General features: G+C 38.9%; 1 protein-coding gene across 2 annotated transcripts in view; it reads left to right on the plus strand.

The window, feature by feature from the left end:
- The window catches only part of LOC105432852 (uncharacterized), a 180,691-nt gene that overhangs the window by 26,508 nt on the left and 140,288 nt on the right, over positions 1-13,895 (plus strand). Inside the window, exons 1-3 of one of the 2 annotated variants that reach the window (XM_089082779.1) lie at positions 7,403-7,647; positions 11,728-11,917; positions 12,139-12,323. In XM_089082779.1, the coding sequence (XP_088938905.1) occupies positions 7,579-7,647; positions 11,728-11,917; positions 12,139-12,323 (444 nt within the window). In that variant the 5' untranslated portion in view covers positions 7,403-7,578. Of the gene's footprint in view, positions 1-7,402; positions 7,648-11,727; positions 11,918-12,138; positions 12,324-13,895 lie in introns of those variants that run through there. The other variant, XM_089082778.1, reaches the window with a different exon arrangement.

The raw sequence follows: 13,895 nt of genomic DNA on the forward strand, positions 1-13,895 counted from the left end.
GCGCTCCGGCCGTAACGCACTGTGCGTGACATTAAATAGTTGCTTTACGCCTGTCTAGAAAGCAGATAGAAATTTATTGCGTTTTCAAGAGGATACCGACGTCCGTTGTGTATCGCAGCTGCATGAGCAGCTATTACGAAATAACAATATCACCGCCGGGGTCGCTAAACGGAAGACTTCACCGCGCATTCCTCCAATTTTTTTCCACTGCCAGTATCATTACATTCTTAATCGATTTTCTCCGAGTGATTCATTCGAAATGCGTAATACGCTTATGTAAGAGTTACGTAAGATAAAAACGGGGAAATTCTTATTTTTACAGAGTTATCATTTCCATTTTTAGAACTTCGATATAATCGATCGATACACTTCCGTCTCTTCTTTAAAGGATTTTGATAATTAATGCGAAACTAAAATCTACAAATATTTGATATGTCTATTATATATTTTAATTTCCTTTTTATTTCAATCAATACTGAAGAATACTTGAGTCCGATCTTTCAAAAATTCAGCAATCTAGAAATGTTGTTTTTGCCAAAATTTTTGAAAAAATTTTTTCCCATGAAAAATTGTTCCTTTATTTTAATTATTTTTCAATATTACTAATATTAACAGATTGACGATATAAAGTTACGACTAAAAATTAAAGTTATTAATTTGATTGATTGATGAAAGAAAAAAATAATAATAATTCTAAACGAAACTTGTTTATCGTATCTTACGAAATTAACGTACACAACTCTGATCACACAATTGTGGTTTACCTCGTGACTATTATATATCTGGCAAATGCATCGAGTTTCAACCTTCACGTCGTAATGGTTAAATGGTGGATTAACGCACAAGATTAATATCGTATTTGAGGTGATTCGTAAGGTCAAGTCGCTCGTAGATCGTTCCCGTTATCGTATAGCGATTGTATAGGGTTTTGTAGCCGGGCCGACTTGAAAGATAAACTAATCCGTTATTGCGCGATGAACCCTCCTCTTTTCACATTGGCAAAAGTCGCGACCGTTAAATCGACCCCCCCCCCCCCACACACACACACACACACACACACACACACACACACACGTGGAACCACCCACGCGAATCGTCCTTGCCGTCGGCGGCACATTCGTCTCGCCTTTTTCGTTCAAAGGATCATCCTGGTGACCTAGAGAGAGGAATAGTGGGTGTGCTTTTTTTTACTGTTATTTATCCTCTGCAATTAATGCAATTTAATAACGTTCTTAATTCCACTATACAAATCATGCCTCTACTATCATCTGTATTTATATCTGTTACGATATGTACGTACATCTGCGATTATTTTTTTTTTTTTATCACTTTTACGAAGAGAAGAGAAAAGAATGCAAAATTTTCGCGCTTTCATACTCAAACGAATCTCTCTTTTCACGACGTTTTCCTTACGTTATTTCTTTACAATCACAGCCCTCACATTTTGGTTTACGTAACGACACCGATCGTATAATGTAATTTATTCCTATAAATTTGCATATTTATAATAAAAACTGCAAAACGGAAGATCGTATATATAATTAGAATTTTGGGTTAAATGGATGTTGTTATATATTTTCGTATGCCAGCGTGGAGGGTAAAATCTTTACGAGGTATTATCGCTCGCGCGAAAAATCTATTTTCGATCGTGTACGAACGATCGTGACGCGTGAACGACGCAACGCGCGTCGTTACGTGCCTCGGAATGACGTTTCCAGGAAATTCACTTTCGACGATGGAGATCAGTGGCCCCTGGCCATTGGGTCAGGCAAATTTAGACACGCCTTGCACGCATCGCGGCCGTACGTCTGTGCGTCTCGGAGAGACACGTGAGATTTACACGTGAGATTTACACGAGCGTCGAAAGTACATCATCGGTATGGACAATTGGCGTTGCGATAATAATGCAAGTCAGCCAGAGCAATCAAACAGCATACTCGGCCCGGTATAAATCCGAGAATCGGATGGAAATTTCGCAACGCGCATTTCTCTCGGACGTAACGACAGCTAGGAAACCTCACGCCGCGTCGTGTTGTCGATAATAAACGATCGGGCCGCGTAACATATACGCACGGAATTTGCCATTAATAACACATGCAATTCACCATCTCTCTCTCTCTCTCTCTCTCTCTCTCTCTCTCTCTCTCTCTCTCTCTCTCGGTAATCCGAGTTTATAGATAGCCAAACATAGGCCGTCACGTTCGCGCGTGTTTAATCGCGCGATAAGTGAATATTTATTCGTTGATTTTACGGTGTTGGAGTCGCTGTAAATTATATAATTCGCTGATCGCGGGAAAATTCCTCTTTTCCCTTTCGGCGAATATAATAGAAAAATCGCTTTCGCTCGTTATCGCCCGGGGAACAAGGTAATTTGCGACGCCATGGAGGAGGAACAAAAGAAAGAGAGCGAGAAAGAGAGAGGTAGGAAACGTTTCGATGACCCGCGCAATTTATGAATCACGCGACCCGAGGACGCGCGAACCGAGACATAAACGGAACTTCTCCTTGCCAAACCGGGCCACGTTGAAATCGTCGTCATGAGGATAATCACCGCCTTCACAGCTAAGTGTTGTTCACGCTGCTAATCTCGCGACTTGCGCATTAGCGCAGAAATACGACAGACACGGTGTGACGATCTGCGGAAAGCGGAATTGCCTGTAGGGCAATGCATGCGTCCTTAGGAACGAGATCGTAATGCGCATCTAGGTATGATTCATCTGTCTCAGTTATTACGAGAATTATGTGTCAAAATGTGTCAAGAAACTACTACTAATTCTTTTTAAAAAGAATATTCTCATTGCTATGTTGATTAATTAGATTGAGGTAGAATTTTATTTGAGACTACGTATATACATAACTTGAACTTTTAATAGCGATCTTGATTAAGAAAAAAATTGACAAAATTTGCTAGTATAAGCTTGAAGCTTGAAGATTTCTTTTTAATTTACATTTTTCAAACTTCAATCTCTAATATTAATATCTTTAATTTCTTCATGCGATACATTCGCAGGTGATGAAAAAAATTATAATTAGGATATCAACTTTAATTTATAAATATTTCTCGATATATGTGTGTATTTGTATATGCAATAGCAAAAAAAAAAAAAGAAATACTTTCTAACGTTCTTTCTATTCTTTCTTTCCCACTTTAATGGCCTACGTATTGTTCTCAACATAGAAGCTTCCTACGTCCCTGTATCTGTGACTAGATCACATAAAGCGTAAACAGTGTCATTAAGAGCTTTAGCCTCGAAACTTAACTAGCGGAAATTCCGTTGAATCCGCGCTTCCTGTCACTCATTTTGCAGGTCACAGCTTTCTACTCAGAAGAATAAAAATTGCTTTATTATCATCGCACCAAAGTTTCCGCGTGTTGGCTGGTGTTGGCGATTTCTAGCACAGCTAACTCAGGAGGAGAAACTCATCCTCTCTCTTTCTGTCTTTCTGTCTTTTGATTCTGATAAAGATGTGAATTACTGATAAAAGTCTTGGCTCTGTGATAATAACCGAGAGGACCATAGCGCACACTGTGAGACACAATATTAAATCATAAAATAATAAGAGTAAACGATTAACGTTGTTATATTTATATTCTATTTATTTAAAGAAATATTCTATATATAAATATTGATATACAACTTGTTTAAATTATAGATATCTTCCAAGATATTCTATAAATCTTGACATATGGGTTTTAAAGTATGGGAACTCGTTTGTCTGTCAAATCCTTGATTTTACGAGTTTTTAGTTTCGCATGCGTTTTATTTTTTAAAATATGGTCCCACGACAATTCGTGGAATTAGAATCCTGTACGTCCTTCTCGATTTTACAGATCCTTAATTCCAGATAGCTTTTAGCTGTTTACTATCATAGATTCTCAATTCTATTCTCGATGCTATAAATTCTGGATTCTCGGTTCTGCAGATCCTTGACTTTGAATAATACTCCATTTTGTCCAAATCCTTTTATATAAATCTTCACATGCATATACAATCAAACGTACCCGTTTCTCACAGTTATCTTAAAATTTCGAGGCGAGATTGAGATAACAGAAACTTGCCGAAAAACGGATCTTGCATACTATGCGATCGGCTTTTTATCTCTACGCTCGATCTTTCAACTCGAGCGAATCCGATCCGATCCGGCTTCCGATTATCGCGGTCACGTTTGCCATTTGAAACCCACGGGATTCCACGTTTATCGAAAGTTCTCGCGTAGAACAATTTCAGTCGTCGGGACGTCTCTTTTCAGGATCCCGTATGTTTAATGCAACGCGCGCGACTGAATCGATCGCGCGCGCTGAATGCGCGATTTTTTCATTCACGCTCGTTCTCACGAATCGGAGCGCCCTCGGCAAAAGGGATCCCTCGCCGCCTTCTACCCTTCTACGCATAATTGCGTTTATTTGTCGTCGTAGTGCGGTCGATCGCGGTTCGTTCCGATTCTTAAGCGAAAGGTGCGCGGTTCGGCGAATCGCTCGTTCGGTCGTTTCCAACATGGGCGAGGCCTGGAACCTGCACATACCCAACACACAACGCATAAACACTTTTTGCTACTCTCTTAAAGACATCGACGATAACTTTAAACTCCACGTTGACGGCGTTGTGGACATCAGCGCTTCATGTGTACCGTCGATTTCAAAGACGCCTCTTTCTCCACTCGAGATAAGATCGATCCAATGGAGCCTGATTTGCAAAATGCAATTTGTGAAATTATTATTTAGTTAATTTTAACTTTTATATTATTATTTCAACATTTTGCTCAATTAAAAAAAATATCTAAATCAATTTAAAATTGTCATACTTAACTTGTAAATATTTTTTAAGAATGTTAATCTTTGTGTAGACAGCATGAATATTAATTTTTCAATTTTTTTTTTTTTTTTTTTTTTTAGAGAAGTTATCCTTAATTTCGACATTTCCTTGAAAAGTCATACGATTGTATAATTTATGACATGATAATAAACAAACAAATTGGATTGAAATATATTTTCATTTCTTTACGTTAAAAAAAAAATGTTAACGCCCGATTGGCGCTCTGCTTTCATGCTCGATCATGTACGATTTGCTAAATATAAAGCGCTGTGGCGCTATCCCCGTTACGAGCTTTATCAGTGCGTGAAATTATGAGCACGTTTCATCATTACAAAATAGAATTTTCGTAAGAACGTTACGTAAGCGATGCAGCGATATTTTGAAGCGACCTATATTTTATAGACGTAATCGTGTACATGTGCGCGCTTACACTGCAGTCCATGCCACCTCAGAGTAAAGCTATATATAGTAACTGAGAATGGCCTTCGTTCTCTCGGTTACATGACAATCACGGCTCTCAAACTGCTAAAAATCCATCGTTTATCGACTAAGTCTTGGCAAACTCACGTTATTCTACGCATCTGATCACCGAGCAAATAAATTACCTTAACAAACGATGAGAAAGAACGGACATGCTCTTGTAATCAAGATTTACTAGAACGTCGCTACAGCTTTATTAAAAAGGCTAATTTGCTTACAAATTTACTCGCGAATTTATCTCCCAACTCATACACTGAAAGTGAAATTTCTTTTCCAATTCATGATGATTCTGATAAAATTTCTCTTTTTCTACTTTTTCTTATAAAAAATTGAGATTTTATTAAATTCTATTTTTCTAATTTTTAAATACCGAGTTTATAAATTGTTTCGTAGAACATATTAAACATTTTTTCAAATTTATGTACATGTTATCTTTCTCTACGTTTTCTATTTATTTTCTACTTATTTTAACAATCTACAATGCGTAATATTCGAGTGTAAAATAATTTCTGAAATTGCTTCACGTGATTGGGAGCCTCTGTTTAAATTCTTACGAGACAAGTGTCGCATTATCCCGACAAAGACAGACGCAACATACTGTAACGAAATGCCTCGAGAGGAGTGGGCTCTATCAGTCCAGACAATGTTTATGAAATAATGTCGGACACACGCTCGACTCGAGTAATCATCTACCGTGGTCATTCTATTCTAATTCTCCTCCGGCGTGGCTGAATGAATAATAACATCGGAGATGTGATTTACTAAAGTGACAAATTTGACTTCAGTAACGAGCGATGGTACTTAAGTAACTAGTTGTGCAAGCAGCGGGAGGTGTGTACAGCAAGCGCGTGATGAACACCGAGTGGAAGCTTCTTTAGCTTCTTTGTGGCCGTGTAAAAAAATAATGCATTAGTAACGACATAAAATACATCGGTGACACAACAATAAGAAAACAATTTCAATTCAGAATTTCTCGGTGGAATTTAAAGAAAAACCTCTTTGTTTCAAAGATTTAACTTTTTATAAAGATTATAAAGATTTTTTTATAAAGATTTTTAATTTTTTATACTTTTATTTGCCTTGGTGTCTTATTTTATAAATCTTTAAAATATGCATTTTTATTTCTTTATTACAATACTTGATTTCTGAATTTGTTTTTTTTTTTTTATGAAACATAGAATTACGAATTTGTAAGTTCATAATTTTTTGAAATTCGTTTCAAGAATTTCCTTCCATTTGTACAATTGTTTAGAATTTGGCTTTTCTAACCGCAATTATGAAGATAAATGAGTTTTTAGTACCAGCATCTGTATAAATTTTTTCGTTGAATGAGATAATCTAAGATTCTGATGAGTAAAGTCCTATCGTGTCGCTCATTATTCAACTCTTATTCTATTCTTCCGCTAAGATGAGACTTTTCATGCACTCGGGAAATTGTATCATAGAGATTTCGGTCTTCTGGAAATCGCAAATGCAGTGCATTCCATTGCAGAAGACCGATTAGTGGTTTCTCGTGTATTATCTCGGAGCAAATTTTTCGCGATTCATCCTTTAGCATTAATCGCAAAAGCAACTCAATTCCTTCTCTCGACTTTAATGACGGATAAACTATTTTAATAATTTTGGTATAATAGAGACATCTATCATAAATCACTTATTTCTTAAATATTCTAAGACTGAGTAAACATTTGTAAGTAATAAATTTGGAATAGGTAAAATCTCAACTCGTCTATGAAATATCTCACCTAACCACATACAATTTTGAATGACGTCGGAAACATTTAGCTCCGTTTCAATTTTTTTTTTTTTTCTTTTTTTGAGATTGTCTTCTTACTTTTATCAAAGTTTAGTAATAATTTTGGAAATGGTGACGTAATTAGGAAAGGCTATTTTAGCGACATAGAGTCCGTGAGGTATGTCGGGAGTTCTGAATCCGGTGCTGCTCACGCGAAACAGCGCGCTCTCTTTTCGTCTCGGCAGAATGCCCTGGTCTGTGATCGATGTAACGACGTTCATTGTCTCCATAATGAGGCTGGGAGGGACAGGATGCCCGTGCTTGCGCGTTTCGTATCGAACGCAGACGAACTGCACGTAGACGCGCACACAGGCACGCTTGTTTAACACGCGGCCGATGGGAGATCCATCATCTGTCACGGCGGAGGACGAGGAGGACAAAAAACGGATTCGTAGGGTTCGCTCGATTGGCTCGCGTACACGCGCACGTATATATACGTGAGCACGCGTTCGCGATTGATTATACGCGCGTGTCATATACACGCGATTTATGTATACGTCATGCATACGGTGCCGCCGCGTGCGCCGCATCGCGGGGAAAGTGCAACGACATCGACAGGTGATTCGCCGAACAATAGAGAGCGATACGTGTCGAACGGCGATAGCGATGGCTTCGACGTCCTGACACAATGTGATCTCCTTTCGAGCGTACGAGTATCTCGTGAATCTTCGAAATGTGAATCTTGCGGACCTCTTTGACTCGCGAGGAAAGCCTTGCAAAATTTCGGTTTCGACCGAGAAAAATGTGAGCGCGCGTCGTCGTCGTCGTTTCGCGCATACGAAATCACTGGGCCGAATAATTGGACGAAGAGGCCGTGCGCCGAGAAGAAAGTAAATTCTGGGAGCCAGCCTCGAAAAGTCATTTCCGGTCGGCCGGAGGGCCAAATGAGCCGCGTCGTCCGTTCGACACGTCCGTTCGATCCTTGCTTTTTTCTCTCAGACACGACTCTTTTTTTGCCAGGGATATCGGTAGTTTTGTTTAACCAGTCTATAGATTTAATATTAAAAAGCGGTGAAAGTGTCAGTGCCGTCGATGTTGTAACAGCATCGACCACTCATTGTGCTTTTATTCCATTTTACTATAATTATTAATTTAAACGAACATTCTATCAAGGAGATAGATAATTTATCGAGAGTGTAATATTAATAATATATATTCAACAAGTTTGGCTGTAAATTACAAATATATTGACGTACGCATTTTAATTTATATATTTTGCCGAGCGAAAATGTATGTATGTTCATTGAATACCGTTGCGCAATGTTTGATTCTTCCTTTCTAATTTATGCAAAGTCATATTAAACATCTATCAAGCTGGCACAGCCACTTCAGCACAATCGAATGCGATTTTTATAAAATTATAAAAAAATTGTTATTTTTTTTTAATTAATCGCTCTATTTCTGATTTTGTTCTCCAATCAATTTGCAAAAGATAATGGCTGTGTTAACTTTAATTTTAAGCTAACATAGCCATTGCTTTTTTGCGATTCAGTTCGAACAATAAAGTTCGAAAATAGAGCAATTAATTTTTATATAAATCACATTCGATTCGCATTCGATATACTAAGATAGCCAGCTTAATGAACATCATATATTAATCTTAAAATAAAGATTATCGTTATCATATATAATAGATGTATTTTATATCTTTTTTAGACCGAATTAATTATAATTATTCATCAATCACAATTCTATTTTGAGATTTAATTTGTTCGGACATTCCTATAGAAGAAGGATATTTTCTATGTACATACTTTCGTCTAATTATGGCAATGTTTGAAAGTTGCCTGATCCGTGTGTTGATCGATTTTGTAATGCCATTATTTTTTTCGATCTTCGTTTTGCGGAAGGAAAGGAAATGAAATAAAGAATAGAAAATACCCAAGTGCGTGAAAAAGGATCGTTAAATAAAAAAGGAGAATTGAAGAAAGACAAAAGGAAGAGAAAGAATGAGACGGGGGGGGGGAGAGGAGGGGGAGAAAAAGAACTCGAGAGAGAGAGAGAGAGAGAGAGAGAGAGAGAGAGAGAGAGAGAGAGAGAGAGAGAGAGAGAGAGAGAGAGAGAGAGAGAGAGAGAGAGAGGGGGGGGGGAGGGGATGTAAGAGCCGTGCATGTTGAGAGAAGTGAGGGAGAGACGTAGACCGGTATAATTACGCAATTTAGATTCAGCTTTACGATTCCGGTTTGGCTTTATTAAAAGCGAGAGTGGGCGCGCGGCCTCTCCTCTCTCCGATCGGAAGTACGTACACGCATGTGCGTCGCCGAGGGGAGGGGATAAGGCGTTCTCCGCATAAACGCAACATCGCGAGGGAACACCGCGAGGGACGTTACTCCTCGCGTGACGCTGATCATGACGTCTTCCCGACGAGACGCATATTATATTCGCGCGAATTCGGCAAGTTTGCGCGATGTCCCTTTCAAAAAAAAAAAATGACGAGGAAAAGATTCAATTGCATGCATCGCATTGCGTACGTGTAACATATGAGAACTCGTCTGTCGTGAGAGACGAGTCCGTCATGTGTGTCCATCGATGGTGAGATGAACATCTAGTAGGTGGTACAGCGTTACGCGGTCGGGCTCGGTAAAACGCAAGTCACAGATGAACCAGATAAAACGTCTCGAGTCGCATATAAGAAAGTATACACCTCAATTTTCTTCCGTCGCGAAATCGGTATATGACTGACGTGGCGCGTGGTGAATCGACGACTCATCGTTACGTTGTTTTAACGTTGAGTTCAATGCTGTCGCAGGGTCACGCATGACCGACACTTTCGATGATATCGTGGGAATTATTATTGAATGGAAGATACAAGATGTCTTTGATATTATTTTAATAATGAACTTTTTTATTTGATTAATTTAAAATATTGCAATTTCCTTTTATTTAATGAAAAAGTTCAAAATATCTCTCGTTGTTACATTTGATTATGTTATTCGCGAAAAATAATGTAATAATTAATTCTATAGATAAAGTAATTACTTTTTTTTTTCGTAAATACGAAATTACGCGGCACTATTCGGTATTGACAGCTAAGAAAAATAACATAATATGCAGAGATTAGATAATTATTCCAAAGTCCGTTACAATGACGGTATGATGGCGTGAGCGCTAATTAATACGGCGCTCTTAACGGTGACCCGCTTTGTGTTATATCCATTTGAACCTAGTCGGAAAGAATGCGCCTATCTTTATTACATGGTCATGTATGCAAATCGGGAAAAAAACGTCGAATACCTCAATTGACTGCGTCATATTAAAAGAAAAAATGCAACCTGATTAACGGTATATTTAAGATGTAAGCCTGCTTACTGTCGGATTCCACCGAATCATAGCGATTGTATGGTCAATCTTGGGTATCGTGCGATCGTACCGTTTTATCTTCTGTAATCCCTCTTCACTTTTTTTTCTTCATTCTTTCCCGACAGGGGATTATTCGGATATTAGAGAAATTTTGTATACTCGCGATTAAAAGAAATTTTTTAAAATTATTTTCCATCTTTCGGAGATCATCTTATTTACATTCTCTTTTTACCTTTTGCCATTTTTTGCACAAGATATTTTTCAAAATTTTAAGGATTATGTTACGTGAAAACAAATTTGAAATTTATTTCTATGAAAAATGTGTATACAACACGACAGTACGCAATGTGATTATCTATTTGAATGTGATATACACGCACGTTTAAAAAAAATTCGAAAGAGTTAATTTGTATCTTAACGGGCACTGGACTTTCAACTGACAACTCCATCGCTCCCTCAAGTCGTTAAACTGCGGATTTACCGTGTAAGAAAGTAACCGTTCCTCCAATCGCGTCTTCCACATATGCCGGAATTTCTGAAGAATTCGCGCGAATTATGACCGGACAATTATCATATTATACATATTCATACGCGATGCAACGAATGCTCGGGGAGGATTCCCCGTGTGCGACGACCTGGTGGGGCCACGTGGGGCAACCGCGAAAGGTCGACGGCACGATCTTCGGCGTGTACTTTCGAGCCTTCGAAATTTATCCGATCCCTCCCTCTCGCCGCATTGTCAGATCATAAATATCGCGCGGACCCGGTTTAATTATGCGCTGTTTTCGCGTTCCTCAACCGAGATTTCGGTGATTAGCCCGCCGGGGCTACCGTGCGAAGTTATGGGATGTCCGGCCCTGACATCCGACGCTTTTTACAGGGCGAGCGTTCCCCCGTGTAATTAGGACATTCCGAGCTTTCTGCTTTCGCAAGCGGACCGGTCTTCTTCGTACAAAGGAGATTCGAATATCGAATTTCCTCATGCATTTAACAATGTGTTTTTATTATCTTAGCCAGTCCTCATAACGTAATTAATTTCGTTTCGTTAATTCGCCTGTGATTTGTCACGGAATAACTATTAATTGTACTTGAGATTAAAGTAACGAGCATAAATTTTAAATTTAATGAGACAAAGCGTGATTATGGATTATATAGTTATATAAATTGCAACAGTTATGAAGTGAAATTATATAAAGTCCGTTGAATTTGCATCAAGAACTCTGGAATTCTTTGGGGGAAAAAGCAAGAATGCTATCGGTTCATTTGAATAAGTAAATTCCGATTTGATTTGAGAGTAGTAGTCGACGATGTCTCGATTTTTTTTTTCATTTATTGCAGTTATCGGCCTCATCGCCCGGAGCTATTTCTTCCGTGGTCGCTCCGATACTTCTGAAATATCGAGTTTGCAGACCTCGATTGCTGCTTGCTGGTTCGAGGGCCGAGATTGATCCCGCAGCCGATGTAGCCCTTTTGCACGGCGAAGTTCTGCTTATAGAGGATTCTGCAAGGCAATACGACGCGATCGGAGGTAATTCTCTAGTTTTCTCATATAAATATTTTCCTTTTAAGTGATCGCAAAACTTCACCCGATGTTTTTCTTAGAATATTTTTATGCTCATCTGTAAAGTATGTATCTTAATTATATCTATAAAATTAATTTTATATATAATAAAATTTTTTATGTAAGGGAAAAGGTGATCGCGCGTTTATTTTATAATGTCATTGCGACGAAATGGGATTGTTTTGCAGATACAGATCGCAGGTACAGAGCTACGGAGAAATTATTGCACGCGGAAGAAGAATATCACGAAGCATTGTCTAGCGCCAAAGAACTGTACGCTCGCCCCTTGGCACGGAGCTATCCTGAGTTTCACGATGTTATCTTTCAACCCCTCGCAGATCTGTCGCGGGTCAGCGCGGAGCATTGCCAGAGGGTGAGTAACATAATTGCGTTGAGCTTGATACGGAATTTGAAATCACGAGAAAATTTGGACGAGGATATTGAACAGTAAATTATTAGGGGAAAAAAAAAAAAAAATATGGAACGTAAGTGTGAGAGGGTACGGTTTGCGTTGTACGTTACTGAACGCATGTGCCTTCTTATCGACCGACTGGACTCGAGCAAATGAAAGGCACGTTGAACAGCTCGGTGAAAGATGGCGACACATGAACTGACTTACCTTGCTACACACCTGTTGCTTCTGCGAAGCACCTTGCCTTTCTCCGTGTCGCAATTATAGTGACGCGAGTCACCGCAATCTTTCCGAGAAGAAGAGAGAAAATGTGACAAATGTTAAACGCTCGAATATAAATTACGATATAAAATATAAATCCTATTATTATATTATTTTTCTCTCCTTTTGTTTAATAGAATTGATTTTTTTTTTTTTTTTTTTTTTTTTTTTTTTTTTTTTTTTAAGAACAATTTACTAAAGTAAAGATAGTCCATATCTTTTGACATAAATTAGTTGGTTAAATATTTTAGTGATTGAATCTTGAATTGGAGCAGAATTTGAGCAAAGGTTAAACAAAAGTAGAAAATGTAAATGTCAATGTAGCACCTTTAAAGTTAAATTCGTAAAATCTATTCACTTTTATCCATTTATTACTGAAGAACTATCGATATTTTAACGTAGGAATCGAGAGAAAACATGCGCAAAATAGAGCAAAAACAGATGCTACGATGACCTATTAATTCTATTTAAATATAATATACAGTTATAACTGAAGTAGTCAGGAAACATATGTCTAAAAAAATGCGATTTCGCTGCAATCGCGACTACATTTTTCATTGGTCAACTTTCCAATGGAAATTCTCGAATTAAATTGAAATTAGATAACGTCAGTTGGTCATTTCGCGTTTTTATTCGAGCTTGCGACACGCAAAAATCAATAAGTAAGGAGATCCAGGTTGTAAAGCCAGGTTGGATTTATTGGGCCCAGAGCGACAATTTCGCGTGTTTTTTGAAAGTACATCGATGGTTGACAGCGTACGGATCTGTGCTGATAAACGGATGCGATTTCTGGCATGGCCTGAGGCCAGGCACGTACCGGACCGCATTCAGCAACAGCAGCAGCAACAGCAGCGGGGCTCACAGCCGTGTAGCGCGAGACGGTGGAGACGTGTTTTCTTTAGGGCTGACAATAAAGAGAGGATGCCTGTCCTTCGGATGTAAACACAAAGCCGCGCCGGCGAGAGAGTCGGCTAACGAGTCGGGATGAGCGATGACGGTGGTTAGCACCCTCATAAATATTGACTTTTACAAGACGACGAACGGCGCACGTACGTACGTACGTACGTACGGGTCTCGAATCGTGGCGACGGCACTACCTTCGAGGCTGCACCTCGCAAGCAACAGCCTCGTAAAGTGAAAAACGTCCGCGGCGCGGAGATCGTTGCGCGGGATTCGCGAGGCGAAACCGAGGGTGGAAACGCCTACCTTCTTTATTCTGCGCTCTCAACATCGCGGCCATCAATAACAAAGTTGCTGCGCAGCCTCCGCAAA

Source organism: Pogonomyrmex barbatus, unplaced genomic scaffold, assembly GCF_055798465.1.
Source record: "Pogonomyrmex barbatus isolate J1 unplaced genomic scaffold, ASM5579846v1 scaffold6, whole genome shotgun sequence".
NCBI lineage: Eukaryota > Metazoa > Arthropoda > Insecta > Hymenoptera > Formicidae > Pogonomyrmex > Pogonomyrmex barbatus.